At 41.9% G+C, this 22104-nt stretch overlaps 1 protein-coding gene across 22 annotated transcripts in view; it reads left to right on the plus strand.

Moving 5' to 3' along the window:
- Positions 1-22104, plus strand: part of CELF4 (CUGBP Elav-like family member 4) — a 1506243-nt gene that overhangs the window by 1271943 nt on the left and 212196 nt on the right. For all 22 annotated transcript variants that reach the window (XR_013263988.1, XM_077463101.1, XM_077463104.1 and 19 more), the window contains one exon: positions 11873-11952. Coding sequence is in view for 21 of the 22 variants with exons in the window: in XM_077463101.1 (XP_077319227.1) it covers positions 11873-11952 (80 nt within the window). In the remaining variant the exon portion in view is untranslated. The remainder of the gene's footprint in view (positions 1-11872; positions 11953-22104) is intronic.

Here is a 22104-nt window from a genome sequence, read left to right on the forward strand (position 1 = left end):
CAGAGCTCAGACCAGGAGAGAGAAAAGCAGTACTATGATTCAGTCAAGTTGCTGTGCTGTGCCCATGTGCTAACAAGAAAGATACTTACAGGAGGAGAGAGCAGAATGACAGTAAGATGAGCTCATCAGTCTGCTGCTTTTCCTTTCACTGTCCAGTCACTGGTTGGGGGCAAGTCCAGGATGATCCAGCTATAAGGCTGAGGACATCTAGTGGTTGAAAAAAGTACTGCAGGGGAAATCTCTGAATTGAAGATAATTATTGCTGCTCAGTAACAGACCTCTAATTCTGCGTACATACGACCGGACTTTCCGGCAGACTAGGTCCAACAGAATCAATACGTTGGATAGTCTGATCGTGTGTGGGCTAATCCGATCGTTTTTCTTTAAAAAGATTCAACAGACCTAGAAATAGAACATGTTTCAAATCTGTCCGACGGACTCAATTCCTATCGGGAAAACTGTTTGTCTGTGTGCTGGTCTGACGGACCAAATACGACGCAAGGGCAGCTATTGGCTACTGGCTATTGAACTTCCTTTTCTAGTCCCGTCGTACGTCATCACGTTCAAAACTAACGGACTTTCGAACGGATTTTTGAACGGACTTTCAAATGGACTTTCGAACGGACTTTTGAATGGATTTTTTAATGGACTTTAGTCCATTCATGTGTGAGCAAGTCCGTTCATTCGGAAGTTCATCTTAACTCCATCGAAAGTCCGTCAGGAAGACCGCCTGACCTTTTCTGCTGCAAAGTCCGATCGTGTTTAAGTGCTACCTAACTGCAGCAGAGAAAACTCAGGTCTCCCAGGCAGGGCTGTGCTGTGAAGAAGAGCTAAGTAAATCTCAGGACAGGATGGACAGAAATACAAATCTTTTGACTGATAAACAGTTCACTTATATGTATTTTAGTTGTTTGCCGGAAGTTCAGCTTGAGTTCATAAACCCCAACTAGAGATGACCACTAGAGGGCCAATTCTAAAATCTATGACATAAAATTATCATAATACGGAAAAGCACTGTTGTAAAAAATTTAAAAGTCTCACTGAAAGTTACTGTCACAAAAATGTTCCGATAGCAAATCAAACAATGTCCGCTTACTGAAAACACACCGCGGTTTGCCTTTAAACGTAATACATCAGACATATGTTAGTGAGCGTTGACTAGAAGGATTAGATCAAGACTTACAGTAAGAAGGAGCAGACAAATGTCTCTGGCTCCCTTTTCACTTTAATCGAATGAATCATTTCTGTAGACTTCCTGGGACTGTCACATCGACAATATTCCCTCTTCCAGCACAATACGAATTCTGTAATCCGACAAACCTCCCCAGGATAAATCACATTTAATGAGAGTTTATCTACTGATCTACGTATGGGTCTTGACAGGTCCTCTGTCCATAAACTTCTCCTTCGCTGGAGTCGGCTTTGACTACAAAAAACTTTTATTTATACAACAATTAATCGCTTGTGAGCTGCAGGAAACAGCGGAGAGTTGTTTTATACACAATGGCAATGGGATATTTTTAATATACGGTAAAATTGGCCTGGATATATTGTTGCTTTGTGTTTGAAAATGGGCTTTCTGGATTAAAAGTAAACTCTGCTACATGTTATAGCTGCTCCCAAAAACAGAGGCACCTTTGGGCTCCCCTGGCACTGGAGCTGGAATCACCATCTGTCAGTAACAGGTGGGGTCCACCATTAAAGTGGTTGTAAACCCTTACAAACCACTTTGACCTACAGGTAAGCCTAGATTAAGGCTTACCTGTAGGTCCAAGAAATATCTCCTAAACCTACACGGTTTAGGAGATATTTACCTGAAGACATCCACCGCTGTCTACGGCGCATGTGCTGTAGACAGCGGCGCACAGGCGCACTGGGTAAGCCGCAGATCGCGGTGATATGGCGCGAGTGTTGGCTCCCGTGCGCATGGGCGGGAGTGACGTCATCACTGCTCTGGCGAATCACAGCGCCGGAGCAGCGAGACCCACGGAGACCCACCAAGAAGATGGACGCTCGGAACTACAGGGGACAGCGGTGACTTCGCTGGCTCCTGTGTCAGGTAAGTGACACATAATGGACTACTATGCGATGCATAGTAGTCCATTATGCTTTACCTTTGCAGGGAATCAAAGAGGAAGTAAACTCATCAGGGTTTACTTCCTCTTTAAAGCCTAACTCTAGGCCATTAAATATTATCCCATATTATCCCAGCATTGTAAAGGTTAGTCAACTGTTTAGGTCTAGGGAAAACAGAAAAGAAGATCGACTTGCTCGATCCTCTGCTTCTCCCCACTGCTAGACCAGTTCCCTCAGAACCTTCTTCCCCGTGCTCCAGCGGTCTAAGGTTCTAACCTCATCAAGATCAAAGATGAGTCCATAGACCTACACTGAACATGATGATGCCGATAGACAGTCTGAAAGCAGGGCCAACTGTGAAAGCGTCATCCATTTTTTTTTACATAGTTGGTGAGGTTGAAAACAGACACCACTCCATCCAGTTCAACCTGTGGTGTGTGTATGTGCTTGTGTTTATGTCAGTAGTACATCTTATATCCCTGTATGTTGTGATCATTAAGGTGCCCATCTAATTGTTTTTTTGAAACTATCGACACTCTCTGCTGATACCACTGCTTGTGGAAGAGAATTCCCCATCCTTACAGCTCTGACAGTAAAGAACCCTCTACGCAGTTTAAGATTAAACCGCTTCTCTTCCAATTTCAGTGAATGGCCACGTGTCTTTTTAAATTCCCTCCCACTGAAGAGTATTTTCCCAATGCAAGGGTCACAAGTACGGAATTTGTACATCGCTATCATATCCCCTCGCAAGCGTCTCCTCTCCAGAGAGAAGAAGTTCAATGCTAGTAGTCTTTTCCCCATAGCTCAGATCTTCCAGTCCCTTTATTAGCTTTGTTGCCCTCCTCTGGACTCTCTCCAGTTCCAGCATATTCTTCTTGAGAACTGGTGCCCAGAACTGGACGGCATACTCAAGATGCGGCCGGACCAGAGTCTTGTAGAGCGGGAGAATTATTGTTTTATCTCTGGAATCCCCTTTTTTATGCATGCCAATATTCTGTTGGCTTTGCTTGCAGCAGCTTGGCATTGCATGCCATTGCTAAGCCTGCCGTCTACTAGGACCCCCAGGCCTTTTTCTATCTTAGACTCCCCTAGAGGTTCTCCCCCTAGTGAGTAACTTGCATTTGTATTTTCTGCACCCAAATGCATTACTTTACATTTTTCAACATTAAACCTAATCTGCCGTGTATTTGCCCACCCCGTTATTTTATTGAGGTCTACTTGTAAGGTTTCCACATCTTGCGCAGAAGTTTTTGCCCTACTTAAAGTGGAAGTAAACCCTTCTATCGTTTTCAGTCAATGAAGCTGCCATCTTGGCCTCTAATGATTCTTCAACTACCATAATGCTGCACATGTGATCAGTTATGAAACCAGCCATTGGATGGTTTGAAAGTTTGGTTGAGAGCACAACCAATGTGAAAGTTAGCATTTCCGGCATGCTGGGAATGTAAGTGTTTTTTGAAACTGGGTTTACTACCACTTTAACTTTGTATCGTCTGCAAATACTGAGATTGAGCTGTTTATCCCATTCTCTATATAAGGGGTCTCCAAATTATGGCCCTCCAGTTGTTCAGGAACTACAATCCTCATCATGCCTAGTCTTGTCTTTGAATGTCAGAGTTTCACAATGCTTCATGGGATGAGTAGTTCCATAACAGCTGGAGGGCTGTAGTTTGGAGATCCGTGCTCTATATCATTAATGAATAAATGAAACAGAATTGGTCCGAGGACATTTACTCCACTAGATGGCCTGCTTCAGAACCTGGCCTACACATGCTGGCCACTCACAGTCCACAGCTCACACCGAACTCTATCCACTCATCATCTTCTTCCCCATGCTCCACCAGCCTAAGGTCCTGACGTCATCAAGTTTAAAGTTGGGTCCATAACCATACATTGGACATGATGACACGAAGAGACAGCCTGAAAGCAGGGCTGGATTAATGTAGGGGCTATTGGAGCTGCAGCTCCAGGCCCCTACCTTAACAAAGCCACCCAAAAAGGACAGACTTCTCATGGAAAGCAATGGGCCAACGGGAAGAGCTCTCCCCTGACAGGCCCTGCATTCCACATGCACTGCCTGGGTAGGGTGGTGGGATTGATAATGGGCACTACATGAGCAGTCCTAACAGAAGCCTGGGGCACGCCAATGCAGGGCTCTTACAGAAGTCTGGGGCTTCCATAGTGTTAGGCCTGTGCAGCTGTACTCTTTCAGCTCAGAGTGCTCTCCAATGCACGGCTCTTACAGAAACTTGGCAAATCAAATGCCAGGCTTCCCTAGTGTTATGCCTGTGCGGCTGCACACAGGCTCCTGGAAAGCAGAAGGGTGACCAGTAAAAGGTCCACCAAAATCCTCAGCACCAAGCACATGATGCTCTTAATCCGGCCCTGCCTGAAAGCAGTGCCAACTGTGAGAGCGTCACCCACTTACTCCACTAGGTGGCCTGCTTCAGAACTAAGGGCAACACATACCAGCCATTCACAGTTCACAGCCCAGAAAGAACTCTGTTTCTGCAGCTGGTGTGCACACATGGAAGGTTATAGACTTGTCACTCACCATACTCCTGGTCGACATAACAAAGTTGAGAACACTCCTTGTGTAGGGCCTGATGTCTTCCAGGTTCTTAAAGGAGATGGCCTAGACATATTAGACACAGCGTGTGAAGAATTTGTTTTGGCTGTGCGAATGCTAAGACTTTTATTTAATAAATAGACCCCTTTGTATTGAATGTCAGCCCACGTAATAATGTACATTGATTAACTGTATTGAATTTACATACATCATGACACGCATTGATGTACGTAGGTTCAAATGCAGTTGATGCATAAAATGCATCAAACAAAAAGACAAATGCCTATGCAAGAATAAACAAAGCATATCCTTCTATATTGTGTAATTGCCTCAATCCAAAGCTCCTGGTATGGTTCATCTCTGCTGTTGCATTCCTCTGCTATGTGCATGAGTCACTTCTGACAGTCTATGCTGACGCCAGGCAATCCTGGGAGATGGCTCAGCTTACAGAATGTGATTGACAGTCTCAGCTGTGCATGTTTCCCTATGAGACTGTGTAGAGGAGAGTTGTCCATTCCCTCCACTCAGGTCTTATATTACAGCTCCCTGCTTTATGCTCTGCAGTGTGTGACTTCAGATCCCCACCCCCTGTTTTTGCAGCTGAGAAATGCTGAGTAAATTCTTCACTTTCAATGGATGTCAAGGAGAGAGGGCAGCAAATAAACAGGTACAACTTATGTACGAGGGTTAACTTCATCTCATTAACCATATCTTCATCTCCACCTAGTTGCCCCTAGCAGCCAAAATATGGTATTTTCCTGATTCACGCACCTACATTTAATTGGGTATATATAAGGGTTTACAACAACTTTAACTATGATATTCAGCTCAACCTAGTGGCCGACATGCAGCATTTTCTTGATTCACATACCTGTGTTCATATGGGTATAGGCAAGGGTTACAACCACTTTAACAAAAATGCGAGAAAAAAAGAAGGGTGTGCTAAGAGTCACTTTTGGGAGGTTGGGTCTGCATTTTGCTAAGGGAGCACCCCATATTTTGGTGGAGCCCTGATTAAGACTCAAGACTCCTGCTCAGATAATAGCTCCATTCAAGACTGGACTCTCTTGTACATGGACACCCTGGGTGCTGGCCATTGTAGTCCACTCTCCATTGAAAAGATGAAAGAATGTCAGCCATACTCTACTTAGCTCCTCTTGCGATATTTATTTTTATTAAAAAAATGAATTGGCTGCATACGGTAAAGTCTCCTCCCAAAAACCAAACTTCCTTGATGCGTTTCACCACTCCTGATTTGCCCACAAGGATAGGGCAAGACCTATTCCATATCATTGTGAGCAAGCCCAAAAAGCAACCTTCCCTGATGTGTTTCATCACTCCTGGCTTGCCCACAAGGATGGGGAAGACCTCTCCCATATTACTGGGAGTAAGCCCAAAAACCAACCTCCCTTGTTGCATTTCACTACTCCTGGCTTGCTAACAAGGATAGGGGAAGACCTATCTCATATCCTTGTGAGCTAGCCCAAAAACCAACATTCCTAGATGCGTTTCACCACTCTTGTCTTTCACGCAAGTATAGGGGAAGACCTATCCCATATCATTGTGAGCCAACCCAAAAATCAACCTTCCTTGATGCATTTTACAACTCCTTGCTTGCTAAAAAGGATAGGGGAAGACCTATCCCATATCATTGTGAGCAAGCCCAAATACCAACCTTCCTTGGCGCATTTCACCACTCTTGGCTTTCTCACAAGGATAGGGGAAAACCTATCCCATATCATTGTGAGCAAGCCCAAAAACAACCTTCCTTGAAGCGTTTCACTACTCCTGGTTTGCACACAAGGATAGGGGAAGACCTATCCCATATCATTGTGAGCAAACCAAAAGTGGCGAAATGCTTCAAGGAAGGTTCGTTTTTGGGTAGAGATATTTTTGAATGCAGTCAATTCATTGATTATTTCAAAAATATTGCACAAAGAACTAAGTAAAATACAGCGAACGTTATTTCACATTTTCAGGATGCCTGCTATTTAATGGCACTGGTAAGGTTAGACATTTTTATTTTTGTACACATTACATAATGGAAGCCATGTATGTATTTTATGGTCTCGTGTGTAAAGGTGGACTTTTTTTGTAATAAGTGGCAATGCACCTATAAAACAGAGATTTTTGACATTTATGCGGTAGATCTGCGGCTCGTACTATAATGATATGTGGCTGTTTAATGGGGTGCACTTCCTGGCGTAGCTTATCGATCTCCCTGCAAGGCCTCATCCCGCTGACTGGTGCTTCCTCTAAACAAACATTTCCAGGCCTCTTCTTAATCATTTTAATTACTTGGACTGTAGTTTCCACGACAGATATTTACTGATTCTTAGAAAGGTCACGGCGGCTGGCGATCGATACGTTTTAATTGCTATATCCATATCGTGTTCTCTAAATCGCTGCATGCAAATGAGGCACCGAAGAGAGGGGAGACGAGTGCATAAAGATTATTAACAGTTTTGGCTGCAGCTAACGGGATCTGCAGATGCTCAGGAAGAGGTGAGATATAAGAGCAGAAAGAGATGGAAACTTTTTTTCATTTCTTTTTTTCAACATAACTTTTCTTCTCATTCTTTCTCCTTCTTCTCATTCTTTCTCCTTCTTCTCATTCTGCTCATCCTTGTCCTCCCCTCCTTCTCCATCCTCTTCTCCTTCTTCTCTTTCTCCTCCTTCCTCTTGTCCTTCTCCTTCTCCTTCCTCTTCTCCTTATCTTTCTTCTCCTTCTCCTTCTCATTCTCCTTCTCCTACTCCTTCCTCTTCTTCCTTTTCTTTCCCTTCTCCTTCTTCTCCTTCTCCTTCTCTTCATCCTCCTTCTCCTTCCCCTTCTCCTTCTATTCCTCTCCTTCTTCTTCTCCTCCCTCTTCTCCTTCTCCTTCCTCTTGTCTTTTTCCTCATTCTTCTCCTTCTCCTCCCTCTGCTTCTCCTTCTCCTTGTTCCACTTTTCCTTCTTCTACTTCCCCTCCTTCTCCTTCCTCTTCTCCTCCTCCTTCCTCCTTTCTGTCTTCTCCTTCTCCTTCTTCTGCTTCTCCTTCCTCTTCTCCTCCTCCTTCTCCTCCTCCTCCTTCTCCTGTTTCCTCTTCTTCCTATTCTCCTTCTCCTTTTCCTGCTCCTTCTCCTTCCTCTTCTTCCTCCTTTCCTTCTCCTCCTCCTCCTTCTCCTTCTCCTGTTTCCTCTTCTTCCTCTTCTCCTTCTCCTTCTGCTCCTTTTCCTTCCTCTTCTTCCTCTTTTCCTTCTCCTCCTCCTTTATCTTCTTCCTCTTCTCCTTATCCTCTCCTCCTTCAGCTCCTTCCTCTTCTTCTTCTCCTTCTACTCCGTCTCCTTCTCCTTCCTCTTCTTTCTCATCTCCTCCTCCTTCTCCCTCATCTTCTGCCTCTTCTTCCTCTTCTCCTTCTCCTTCTCCTCCTCCTCCTTCTCCTCCCTCTTCTTCCATTTCCCCTCCTCCTTCTCCTCCTTCTCCTTCATCTTCTTCCTCTTCTCCTTCTCCTCTTCCTCCTTCTCCTCAGTCTCCTCCTCCTTCTCCTTCGCATCCTTCTCCTTCCTTTTCTTCCTCTTCTCTCTCTCTCTCTCCCTCTCTCTTTTTCTTTCTCTCTCTCTCTCATTAATCTTTACAGGGTCCTCACCCTACTAGAATAGATTACTCTGATTTTACTGCACACTGTGAGTATCTCACAAGTCAGATAGTGCCCGCCTCATTTTCTAGCCCCTCCCACACATCCACTGACACCCATTCAAGTAATTTTGATATTCGTATAACTCCTCCCAAGAGTCAGCCCACTGTTTGCACCAGGGCTGAGGGCTGTTGATTGAGAGGAGCACTGAGGCAGGGTGATGTGATGTTTTCAGAAAGCTATGTACAGCCCCCTACTGGCCCCTCTTACTAGCCACAATCTTCATGCACAGCATAGATTAGCACAGAGGCTGACAGCACCCACAGCTATTTGAGGCTATTTGCATGTCATCAGATATGCAATGATTACCAGAGGATGATCAACCCTGGACACAGACTGTCCGCAGGTATGGTCAATTACATGTGAACGGCCATGAATTGGTAGCGGCTGTTTTCAGCCAATGCTTTGACTTGGGGCCTCCCATCCACAGCTATTCTCAGGAAACCCTGCTGATTCTCCTATGGGAAATCATAGCCAACCCAATTCACTGCAGGTGCAACCTCCTAGTGCATGTGTTATACTGTATTTTACAGTAATTGATTCACTTGCAGTGAATGTTTGGTGAATGTCACATCCCCTGCATATTATAAATATGTCCCACAATGTAGCAGCCATAGCCTCCAAAGAAAAGCCAGTCTCCTGCCAGCATGCTGCATAGCAGGACTCTTGCTCTCTGTGTGGAAGCAGTGGTCTCTCTGAACAGGTCTGACGCAACCCAGTCCTGAGCTATAGATCCCCAAAACGGCCGGAAGTGTAATCTTTACCCATTGCAGAACTGTAGGTGGGACTCAGCAGGGAGCGTGTCAGACCTCTGCAGAGTGTCCTCTGTACTATGGGTTCTTCTCTGGGTCCTTCTCTGCAGCATGTTGGCAGATGACAGCCTTTTCTACACAGTCTGTGGCTGTTTTCAAAAGAAAATTACCGGAAAGATGTTGCAACCCTTAGCCCTTGTACACACGGTCAGACATTCCGACAACAAAATCCGTCGGATTTTGTCTGATGGATTTTGTCCGAAACTTGTGTTGCATACACACGGTCGGACAAAGTTGTCGGAAAATCCAATCGTACGTAACATGGTGACATTATTTCATTAGGACGGGACTACGTTCAGGCTAGTAGCCAATAGCTTTGGTCTAGGAATTTGATCTGAGCATGCGTGGCACTTTGTCTGATCGGAATTCTCTACACACAATCGGACAAAGTCCGATCGGATCATGTTGTCGGAAAGTTTTATAGCCCAGCTCTGTCCGTTGTATTTTCCGACGGAAACAGTCTGATGGAGTCCACACACAGTCTGATTATCCGAAAACACGGTCCGATCAGACATTTTCCGTCGGAATGTCCTACCGTGTGTACAAGGGCTTATGCTGTGATGTCATGTATTTTACTAATTGATACAATTTTTTTACATTTTTTATTATTATTTTATTTGTATATTTAGCCTATATAATAATGGTAGTGATCTGCGCAAATTTCTAACACATAAATAATATAATGAAATAATCCAAAATGTGTATATAAAATAAACACAGTTAATAGACTCCAAATTGACATGTATCCAAATCAAAGTGATAAATTAGTGACGATAAACATGAGTATCCATATCGGTGACCAGTCTTCTAAATTAACATCTATGTACTGAAAATATTGTTGATCTTCTTGACTGAAAAGCCACATAATTCTCACAGAGCTCTTACCTCCAAAAGGAGAGAGCTAAGCCTCATATCAATATCCTGGGGTGGCATCAAATGTATGGCATCCCTATTCCCAATCGATAACCATGTTGATGGTTATGGATATGGGTCACAGTCTAATGGACAAATTTTCTCTCTGTTGTGAGCTGGGTTATCCTCCAAGTCCTGTGGTTCCGTGGTGGGTGGTCAGCATTCACCATTAGGGAAAGAAGTGAAAGAAAACAGGTCTCCCATAGTGTAATATGTAAAGATTGTGCAATTTATTAAAGATACCAAATGGCCTCTTACATTAAAATAGTAAAAACAAGATTATCTGTGTGCAGCCGCATGTCAAACACGCTCCTTGTGTCACTTCTGGTTTCTCGAACTTCCGGCCATGCCCTACGCGTTACGTCACAACACGTGACTTCATCAGGGGAACCGGATTGGTTGTTAAAGCGGAGGTCCACCCTAAAGTGGACCTTCCGCTCATCGGAACCCTCCCCCCCTCCGGCGCCACAATTGGCACCTTTCAGGGGGAGGGGGGTGCAGATACCTGTACAGTACAGGTATCTGCACCCACTTCCGGGATAGCTCTCTGCGGAAAGGGGCGTAGATTACGCCCCTTTCCGCAAGTGCCCGCCCCTTTCCGCAAGTGCCCCGCTGCCTGCTGGGAAACACACAGATCCCAGAGGCAGCGGGGACCGTCCTTATTGCGCAGCGCGACTCGCGCATGTGCAGTAGGGAACCGGGAAATGAAGCCGAAAGCCTCCATTTCCTGATTCCCATACCCAAGATGGCGGCGGCAGCACCCGAGAGACGATCTAGAGATCGGCTTCGGGTGCCGACATCGCGGGCGCGCTGGACAGGTAAGTGTCACTATTTTAAAAGTCAGCAGCTGCAGTATTTGTAGCTGCTGGCTTTAAAAAAAAAAAAAAAAACGCAGAGTCCCAGCGGACTCCCGCTTTAAACCACTCTATTTATATGTAAAAACAGAAAGTGAGTTGGTGGCCATTTTGCTGAAGAATATGTCCTCACCATGAAGGCAGCCATTTTTTTAGAAGGTGAAAATCGGGAACTTCTTAAAATAAAGTTAAATGACCCTTTTCTTGTGGGATTCGTCTCCATCATGGCGGCGGCCATTTTATAAGTAGGATTAAATGTTAATGGCCTAAGATGGATCACATTAATTATATTATATATATAAAAAAGGAGCAGGAGCGTATTTTAGGCGACAAACATGCATAGGGCAGCCCATTGAAATGAATTGCCTGCCCTATGCATGACACGTGGACATAAGTGTAAATTGTGCTTTGAAAAAACGCAAACAGGAACAGTCATTCCCTCAGTGCAATGTCTGAATGGGGCCTGATTCTCTTCAAACTGTTTTTTTTTTCTCTAAAAAAAAGGAGTGGTATATTATTATTTTAACATCTAATAATTTTTATAATAATATACATTTCTAACATAAAACAATATAAATAAAGTACATTGTATTATAATCACACACGTAGGTTGGACTTGATGGACTTGTGTCTTTTTTCAACCTCACCTACTATGTAACTATGTAACATTATAAATAAAATAAATTTATTATGCTTCATAAATAAAATAAATATGAATATAAATTATAAATAAATGATATAGTATAAATAAAATAAATATAAACAATATCAATGTATAATAATATAAATATAATGTTATTTTATACTGCTAATTCCGCATACATGTATGATTGTCATAGTGAAGGCTGAGAAAATTCTTATCTTTTGCAACAGTTGATGCCATGAGTAGTCAAGTCGCATATTTAACTTTGTACAATTACTGTTAAGTTTGGAAGTGATGCAATGGTGACCAGGTCTTGTGTTTCTCATTTTCAGGATGTGCGTTTGTCAAATACTCATCGCATGCGGAAGCGCAGGCAGCCATTAACGCCCTACATGGGAGTCAGACGATGCCGGTGAGTAGTAAACTGGGTTGGGTGGAGTTGGGACCTTTGTATTTGCTGATTGTGTTATTATAACCAGCAGTTACTGTGTTACAGATTTGTTGGCTGGTTGGTTTAATACAGTATATGTAGAAAGTGTATTTGTATACACTATATTGCCAAAAGTGTGATTATGGGAATGTTTAACCATTCTTCCAGAAGCGCATTGGTGAGGTCAGGCACTGACGTTGGATGAGAAGGCCTGGCTTGCAGTCTCCGATCTAATTCCTTCCAAAGGTGTTTTATCGGGTTAAGGTCAGGACTGTGTGCTGGCCAGTCAAGTTTCTCCTCCCCAAAACTCGCTCATCCATGTCTTTATGGATCTTGCTTTGTGCACTGGTGCGCAGTCATGTGGGAACAGGAAGGGGGCGTCTCCAAAGTTGAGAGCATGACACTGTCCAAAATGTCTTGGTATGCTGATACCTTAAGAGTTCCCTTCACTGGAACTAAGGGGCCAAGCCAACCCCACACCATAACCCCCCTCCACCAAATGATTTGAACCAGTGCCCAGAGCAAGGTCCATAAAGACATGGATGAGCGAGTTTGGGGTGGAGGAAATTGACTGACCTCAACCCGATAGAACACCTTTGGGATGAATTAGAGCAGAGACTGGGAGCCAGGCCTTCTCGTCCAACATAAATGCCTGACCTCACAAACAGAATGGTCAAACATTCCTATAGACACACTCCTAAACCTTGTGGACGGCCTTCCCAGAAGCTGTTATAGCTGCAAAGGGCGGGCCAGCTCAATATTGAACCATACAGACTAAGACTGGGATGCCATTAAAGTTCATGTGTGTGTAAAGGCAGGCGTCCCAATACTTTTGGCAATATGGCGTGTATATATACAGGATAGATAGATAGATAGATAGATAGATAGATAGATAGATAGATAGATAGATAGATAGATAGATAGATAGATAGATAGATAGATAGATACATATATCTATATATATATATATCTATATATATATATATATATATATATATATATATATATATATATATATATAGCTATATACCTATCTATCTATGGATAGATAGGTAGATAGATAGATAGATACATACATACATACATACATACATACATAGATATTGATATATATATATATATATATATATATATATATATATATATATAGACAGACTGTGATGATGATGTCTACCCTGTCACCCTGATAAGCATTGATTGGTTTGGTTGTTATAGATTTATGTTATTTATGTTATTTGGTGTTCGTTGGTAGTCAGGAGGAGACAAAGCAATGGCAGTTAGTACAGTAGGTCAATACCTTTCCCATCAATAAGTTCTATTCTTATTTTCCAATTACAGAGTTATAATTCGTAGTGTCTCAGTCTCTTTGTAAAAGGTGGATTTACTTCATGGGTTATCTGCAAGTAAATGTTTTCATGGCTCTTGGTTATCCTTATTCAGCTCAATACCAGCGTTCACTCTCCCTATCTGCCTATCCGGTCCAGTTTTCAGTACTGTGATAGTTTGACTAACAATTACCCGTGAAGTAATGCACCCAAATGAAACACTGCACCCTGGTGATATTTAATACCCACTGGGGTCTTTGCAACACTAAAATAAATAAATAAATAAACAAAAAACAAATAAGGGAAAGAAAAAAACCTAAAAACGTCAGAAAAATAAAATAAAAAAAGAAATAAGGGAAAAAATTAATAAAGAAACATTTTGAAAACCAAATTGTTTCCCTTTCTTTCTAGGCAAAAGCGCCTTGAGGCAATTCAATTTGCATATGTAGCGCTATAAAAGTTATTCATTCATTCATTCATAGTATAAAACAAGTAAAAAAGCCAAAACATTATAAACACTCCTGGAATGACCCCTCTCTCAGGAAAGTGGACACCTCAATGTGATTTTTATATTTTTTTTTGCTATCTTTTTTGGGGAAAAGAAGACATGCCGGTATTGCGGTGGTTGAGGTACACTTAGCCTTTTAAAATTTGCCCACTGAAGCCAAGGGCAAGTCTTCTGTTGTTAGTGGAAGAAAAAGTTCCCTGGAGGATGAAATTGCATTGTGCTGAAATTGTGGCTAGATGTCAAGGACAAACCCAAGACACTTTCATCAACCCTTGCCAGTGCTCACTCATTGTAAAGCAATGTATTTCAATAGAGGAAGTTCACACCAGTGTGTTGTGCTTATGTGAGTTGCCCTGCACTGAAAAAAAAAAGTAGAACACACCGTATGTCTTTTTGGCACAATGCGACGTAATGCATATAATCACAACACCGCTTGTAAACGCAAGACTCAAAACGGTCAGTTTGCTTTACAAATAAAGCTTAGCAAAGTTTAAAAAAGCTTTAAAAAAATTTTTTGCAGTGCAGTTTAAAAACAACACAACACAGCATGCGAATGCACATCAACCATGTGCGTTTACATGCACTCAACACACACACTGAGGTGTGGATGGACTTGTTCAATGTTCTACCAATACTATTCCCAGTGTGTTAACGAGCCATTGGGTTAGAATGGTTTGCAAAAGTTCCCCTACATCTATTTTCATATTTATAGAAGGCTTTACCCCCCCCCCCCCCCCTCCTTCCATCATAAAATAATTATCACAAGTTCAGTCAAAATATTACAACTGAACCTCTGCAAAAATCATTTTCTCACCATGGCCTCATCCAAAGTGGCCTAAATGACAAATAGTGGTCATGATTTGCTGCTTAGAGAGTCACAGAGGCACAACATTATCTAGTTGTGATATCTAATTGGCTGAGCTATGCCCAAATTAGACGGATTAGTCTGGCTAAATTAATGAGTGCTAGTTGGCTTCAAGAAATCATTTTATCAGAGTTGATTAGAAAGAACTAATCTCTTTCTTTTTTTCCTCCATAATTTTTTTCGCAACTTCTTTTTTTTTTCTGTAGTAACGTTTTATTTTATCTTTTTTTTTTCTTTCCCCTTTTTATGACCACTTCAGCACGTTGTATGTTGTTTTTCATAGCGCTTTTAATATTTCTGTACTTTGAGGCTGTAAGGAATGTTTTATAGCTTTCTCTTGTGTCATACGGTGGTGTAGCTGCTTTGTATTGTACATGGGTGCGGAAATTTACACTACTAACTGTAGATGTCCTCTGTTATGGGCTACAGAACTATTTTATAGAGTGCAGTCTTGTGACAGATCTCTAAAACCACACTGGCAGGGTATGCAGAACATACCAGAGGTGTAATAGTAGTACACCCTTTAGGTAACACTGCTGTCCATAAATATATCACAGTTTTTCTGTCCATGATCTTATTATTTCTTTGTATTGTGATGTTGTCCATAGCGCTATAACTGGCCTACACTTGGCAGATGTCCATGGTGCTGGAACTAGTGTTTCGCAACCTTTTTTTCACTCAAGGGACCCTTTAAAATTATGGACAATCTTGAGGCACCCTCCAAAATTATGGGCAATCTCGAGGCACCCTCCAATATTATAGACAATCTCGAGGCACCCTCCAAAATTATAGAAAATCTCGAGGCACCCTCCAAAATTATGGACAATTTCGAGGCACCCTCCAAAATAATGGGCAGCCTCGAGGCACCATTTAAAATTGTGAGCAGTCTCGAGGCACCCTCCTAAATTATGGAAAGTCTTGAGGCACCCTCCAAAATTATAGACAATCTCGAGGCACCCTCCTAAATTATGGACAATTTCAAGGCACCCTACAAAATTATGGGCAGAATCGATGCACCCTTTAAAATTATGGAAAGCCTTGAGGCACCCCATCCTTAAATGTAGCCTCGAGGCACCATTTAAAATTGTGAGCAGTCTCGAGGCACCCTCCTAAATTATGGAAAGTCTTGAGGCACCCTCCAAAATTATAGACAATCTCGAGGCACCCTCCTAAATTATGGACAATTTCAAGGCACCCTACAAAATTATGGGCAGAATCGATGCACCCTTTAAAATTATGGAAAGCCTTGAGGCACCCCATCCTTAAATGTAGCCTCGAGGCACCATTTAAAATTGTGAGCAGTCTCGAGGCACCCTCCTAAATTATGGAAAGTCTCGAGGCACCCTCCAAAATTATAAACAATCTTGAGGCACCCTCCAAAATGATAGACAATCTCAAGGCATCCTCCAAAGTTATGGACAATTATGAGGCATCCTCCAAAATGATGGACAATTATGAGGCACCCCATCCTTAAATGTAGCCTTGAGGCACCATTTAAAATTGAGAGCAGTCTCGAGGCACCCTCCTAAATTATGGAATGTCTTGAGTCACCCTCCAAAATTATAGACAATCTCGAGGCACCCTCCTAAATTATGGACAATTTCAAGGCACCCTACAAAATTATGGGCAGAATCGATGCACCCTTTAAAATTATGGAAAGCCTTGAGGCACCCCATCCTTAAATGTAGCCTTGAGGCACCATTTAAAATTGTGAGCAGTCTCGAGGCACCCTCCTAAATTATGGAAAGTCACGAGGCACCCTCCAAAATTATGGACAATTTCAAGGCACCCTCCAAAATTATGGGCAGCCTCAAGGCACCTTTTAAAATTATGGACAGTCTTGAGACACCCCATCCTATAATGTAGCCTCAAGGCACCCTTTAAAACTGCGAGCAGTCTCGAGGCACCCTCCTAAATTATAGACAATCTCAAGGCACCCTCCAAAGTTATGGACAATTGTGAGGCATCCTTCAAAATTATGGACAATTTTGAGGGCACCCTCCAAAATTTTGTGCAGCCTTGAGGCACCCTTTAAAATTATGGACAGTCTTGAGGCACCCCATCCTATAATGTAAAAACTATTCTAATAATTCATAATGCAGCAACATCTACACACGTAGGAGACCCAATGTTAGAGGTGCAAACTGGTACTGACTAGTATTCCAATGTTTCTCTTCTTCCTCAGTTTTTCTCCATCACTCAGCTAATGTGACCCCAAAGCTGATGGAGAAAGGCAGGGGAGGGTCAAACAAGGATGCTATGCAGGTGACTGACATGTTCCTTATCAATTGATGATGTCATTAGTTGTTAGGAGGTCAGCAGCCAGAAGGTCGTAATGCTGCACAATGAACACCTGTGGCTTTATGTAACCTAAAGGCAGGCTCCATCTACCCGCTGCCCTGTATACGGTTTTTGGGCAATTTTTAGGCATTTTGCCATGGCACCCCTGAAGAAACCCCAAGACACCTCAGGGTGCCTGGGAACCCTGGTTGAAAAAGGCAGTAACTGGTCAGCATTGGGCTGCTGTCCATGGTGCTGGAACTGATCAGCGGTGTGCTGCTCTCCATGGGGCTGTATATGGTCAGCATTGTGCTGCTGTCCATGGTGCTGTATATGGGCAGCATTAGGCTGCTGTCCATGGTGCTGTAACTGGTCAGCAGTGTGCATCGCTGCTGTCCATGGTGCTGTAACTGGTCAGCATTGTGCATAGCTGCTGTCCATGGTGCTGTAACTGGTCAGCATCGTTCAATGCTGCTGTCCATCGTGCAATAACTGGTCTGTAGATTTTGTAGATTACCATGGTGCTGCATTGATGCCCATGGTGCTATAACTTCCCTGTGCTGTATTCCTATCCATGTTGCTGTAATTGGTCTGCACCCACATCTTGCCGCTGTCCGTGGTGCTGTAACTGATATGTGTTGCATTGTTGTCCATGGCGCTGTAACTGGCCTACATTGTGCTGCTGTCCATGGTGCTGTAACTCTGCTGTATTGTACTTCCCTCCAGGATCCTGCAACTATGCTGCTGTCCATGATGTATAACCATGCCCCTGGTTTTGCTGTCCGTTGTCAGTTACTGGTATGTTATGTGATGCCACCTATGTTTCTGTAACTGGCCTGCACATTGCTGTTGTCCGTGTTTCTGTAATTGGCCTTCACTGTACTGCTGTTTGTGGTGCAGTTGGTCTGTTTTGTGCCGCTATCTATGGTGCAGTAATTGGTTAGTTATATGCTGTTGTCTATGGTGCCCTAATTGGCCTGCTTTGTGCGGCTCTCCATAGATCTATAACTGTCCTGCATTACGCTGCTTTCCAATGTTTGGTAACTGGTCTGTTCTGTGCTGCTGTAATTGACTGGTTGTGTGCTGTTGTCCATTGTGCTGTAACTGGCCTGCACTGTGCTGCTTTACATCACGCTGTGATTGGCTCACACTATGCTGCTGCACCCGGGTGCTCTATCTAGTCTCTATTGTTCTGCTGTCCATTAAACTGTTACAGCTTCACATTTTGCTACTTCCCATGGAGCTGTAAGTAGTATAGTGTTCATTAGGCTGGTACTGCTCTGTACTGCACAACCATCTGTTGTTAATAACCTGTACTGGTAGATACTTGATGGCTGACAATCCTTGTGGCTGGACAGTAGATGAGGGCAGGTCTTAGTAACTTTTTACATTTATGAAACCATTTCCTCCTCCTACCTAGTAGACATGTGCAGAACAAAAAAAAATGTGTTTCGTTTTGTTTTGTTTAGTTGTTTACATAAATTTGTTTAGTTACATTTGTTTAATTCATTTAATTCGTTTTCGGAATTCCTTTCATTTATTTGAATTGATTACAATTTTCCAAATTCACAAAAATCTAATTCAATTTGAATTCGTATTGCCTTCGACTTCGAATTCCATTCAAAATCAAATTTATTCTATTCGAAATTTCAATTTTGGAAGATGGTTATATTCTTTTGGTTCTATTCTATTGTTTTCGTCTGTTCTTTCATGTTCTGTTCTATTCCTTTCTTTTATTTTAGAATCTTTTCTATTCTATTCAAATCTGAATTTATTCTATTTGAAATTCAAATTTCGGAAGGCTATATTCTTTCTATTTTTTGTATTCTATTCATTTTTTTTTATATTCTATTGTTTTCTTTTCTATTCTTTTCTATTGTATTTGGATTCAAATTTATTCTATTTGAATTTCGAATTTAAGAAAATGGTTATATTCTTTCTATTTTTTGTATTCTATTATTTTTTTTATATTCTATTGTTTTCTTTTCTATTCTTTTCTATTGTATTTGGATTCAAATGTATTCTATTTGAATTTCGAATTTAAGAAAATGGTTATATTCTTTCTATTTTTTGTATTCTATTATTTATTTTTTATATTCTATTGTTTTCTTTTCTATTCTTTTCTATTGTATTTGGATTCAAATTTATTCAATTTGAATTTCGAATTTCAGAAGATGGTTATATTCTTTCTATTTTATTCTGTTCTATTTTTTATTCTATTCTATTCTATTATTTTCTATTCTATTTTATTCTGTTCTTTTTTTTTTCTATTTTAATAATTTTCTATTCTATTCCTTTATTTTCTATTCTATTTTATTATTCTTTGGAAATTCGAATTTGATTCTAAAAGGATTCAAATTAGAAAACTATTCAAATCCGATTTGAAAACTTTTTCAAATTCAATTTGAAACCTAATCAAATTTGATTTGAAACCTATTCAAATTCGATTTTGAAAACTATTCAAATTCGAATTTTGTAAGAAATGTTGTTTCGTTATTTTGGATTAGTTTAAATTCGTTACTATTGTAATTCGGAGATTCAGATACATCTGAAATTCTGAATAACAAAAAAAAATTGTCAGAATTTCAATTCAGAATGAAATGAACCACATATGTCTACCACCTTGTTTTTATATATATTTATAGGTCTGCTATTGACATAGAAAAAAGGCCGTGCTACACTTTCACTGGGCAGCACAGCAGCTTCACTTAGCATAAATCTCAATCAGGACACTATCTGCATGATGTTTGCATGCTCCCCCCATGCTTGAGTAGATTTCCTTTTGGGTACTTTGGTTTCCTCCCACACTCTAAAGACATGCTAGTAGGTTAATTGTCCCCTAAACTGAACTAAATTGGCCTTGGTATTTGTGTCCAAAGTGTTATGGGGTGGAGTCGGGTACATGGAGAGGGCTTGAGTAAAGACGTGGAGGCCAATTTTGTAAAATAAATGAATAAATAAAACTTGGCAAGGACATTTTAATGGGAAAAAGCTCTCAAGGGTTTGAGACATGTTGCCCAGAGAGTAGAGTCAGATACAACTATAAAAAGATATCACACGCACTTCATTCATGGCTGTTCCAAAGTAGAGCTGCCCATATAAGATGCCCAATCACGAGCCATGAAGATGTTGGACTTTTGGTGCAAAACAACCTCACTTCTTCATAGTAAGCTGTGTTATGAGAGTCTATGGTGGGTGCGAGCACCATGAAATACATCTGAGGAGTGTGTGAACAGCTTTCCAAAAAAACAAGAGACCCATATATGACTATTTGACCCTCAACTCTTTGAGTCCCAACGTATCCAGGTGTTAGAATGGCCAAGTCAAAGTCCAGACCTGAATCCAATCGAGAATCTGTGGAAAGAGCTGAAAACTGCTGTTCACAAATGCTCTCCATCCAACCTCACTGAGCTTGAGCTGTTTTGCAAGGAAGAATGGGCAAGAATTTCAGTCTCTCGATGTGCAAAACTGATAGAGACATACCCCAAGCGACTTGCAGCTGTAATCGCAGCAAAAGGTGGCTCTACAAAGTATTAACGCAAGGGGGCCGAATAATTTTGCACGCCCCACTTTTCATTTTTTTATTAGATAAAAAAGTTTCAAAAATCCAATAGATATCGTTCCACTTCACAATTGTGTCCCACTTGTTGGTGATTCTTCACAAAAAATTTAAATTTTATATCTTTATGTTTGAAGCCTGAAATGTGGCAAAAGGTTGAAAAGTTCAAGGGGGCCGAATACTTTCGCAAGGCACTGTAAATGGTACATAGCTTTCTCATAAAAAGACCTCATTAGAACAGTAATGCCCCGTACACACGATCAGACTTTCCGACAGCAAAACCATGTAATTTTGTTCGAAGGTTGTTGGCTCAAACTTGTCTTGCATACACACAGTCACACAAATGTTGGCCAACAATTACGAATGTGGGAACATGGCGACGTGCAAGACGTATGACGAGCCGAGAAAAAAGAAGTTCAATAGCCAGTGCAGCTCCTTCTGCTTGATTCCGAGCATGCACAAACGTTTGTGCGTCGGTCTTGTGTACACACGATCTGAAATTCCGACAACAACGTTTTTTTTAGCGGAAAATTTGAGAACCTGCTAGCCAGCATTTGTTGATGGAAAGTCCTACGACAAATGTTCGATGGAGTGTACACACGGTCGGGCTTTCAGCCAACAAGCTCACATCCGACATGTGTTGTGGGAAAATCCGACCGTGCGTACGGGGCATAAGAAGCAACTGGTTTCATTTTATATTCTGCCTACATCCTTTCTCATCTTCCACATCTCCAGAGATCTTTTAAGCTTCCCAAAACAAGGGAACGTAATGTCCTAAACCCACCCAAGTCTAGCCGGCATCGTTGGTTTGTTCAGTTGTGTGTTTGGCATGAAAAATAACATCTCACTCGCTGGAAGAGGGTTGTTTTTTTTTGTGTGATGTTGTGCTATATTATTTTAATAAAGCGAGTATGTGGTTTGCTTGGCACCTCACTGCTTCCTGTGCGGCTAATCCCCGCTGTTTCTAGATATACTTCTGGTGGCGTGGTGTGTTGTCATGGCAACTGGCATTCAGGCATTATTTCCAAGGTGCAGGACGGCTAGAGGGACCGCGCCGCTTCAGTAAACATTTGTGCATGTCGGAACATCTTATCAGATCTATCTCTCCAAAGACGCTTCTTTATTTTAACTCCTTGGCTGACCAATGCTCCGACTTACGCCGTGGTGCTGGTGAGCAGACCGGATTCCGTACGAGTTTTCCTTTATTGGAAACTTCGGAGCGTACCTCTAGGTAATATCATTTTAGGGCATCAGTATTCCTGTCAGGTCTCCGGTTTCCTTGTCTCCACAGCAAGCTCCTATATCTCCGAGGCTGTCAAGATTATGACTGCTCTGTGCTATCTTCTTTACACAACATATGTTTCCTCCTAGTCTCTAATACAAAGCTTTCTTTAATGAGAGCTTTTTCATCCACCTTTTTATGACAACGCCAGTCCCTGCAGCACTCTGATTTAATTTGCTGCACAAAGACTCATGCCACCGAGCGAGCCAGAGACTTTGATTGCTAAATAGTTACGTGGAGGTGTTGGGAGGACCTCTATGGAGTCATGTTGAAGTCACTTTGGTTGTATTAATGCTTGCCATACATGAAAATTAC

Source organism: Lithobates pipiens, unplaced genomic scaffold (assembly GCF_037356315.1).
Source record: "Lithobates pipiens isolate NorthernLeopardFrog02 unplaced genomic scaffold, aLitPip1_a1.2 Scaffold_3, whole genome shotgun sequence".
Taxonomy (NCBI): domain Eukaryota; kingdom Metazoa; phylum Chordata; class Amphibia; order Anura; family Ranidae; genus Lithobates; species Lithobates pipiens.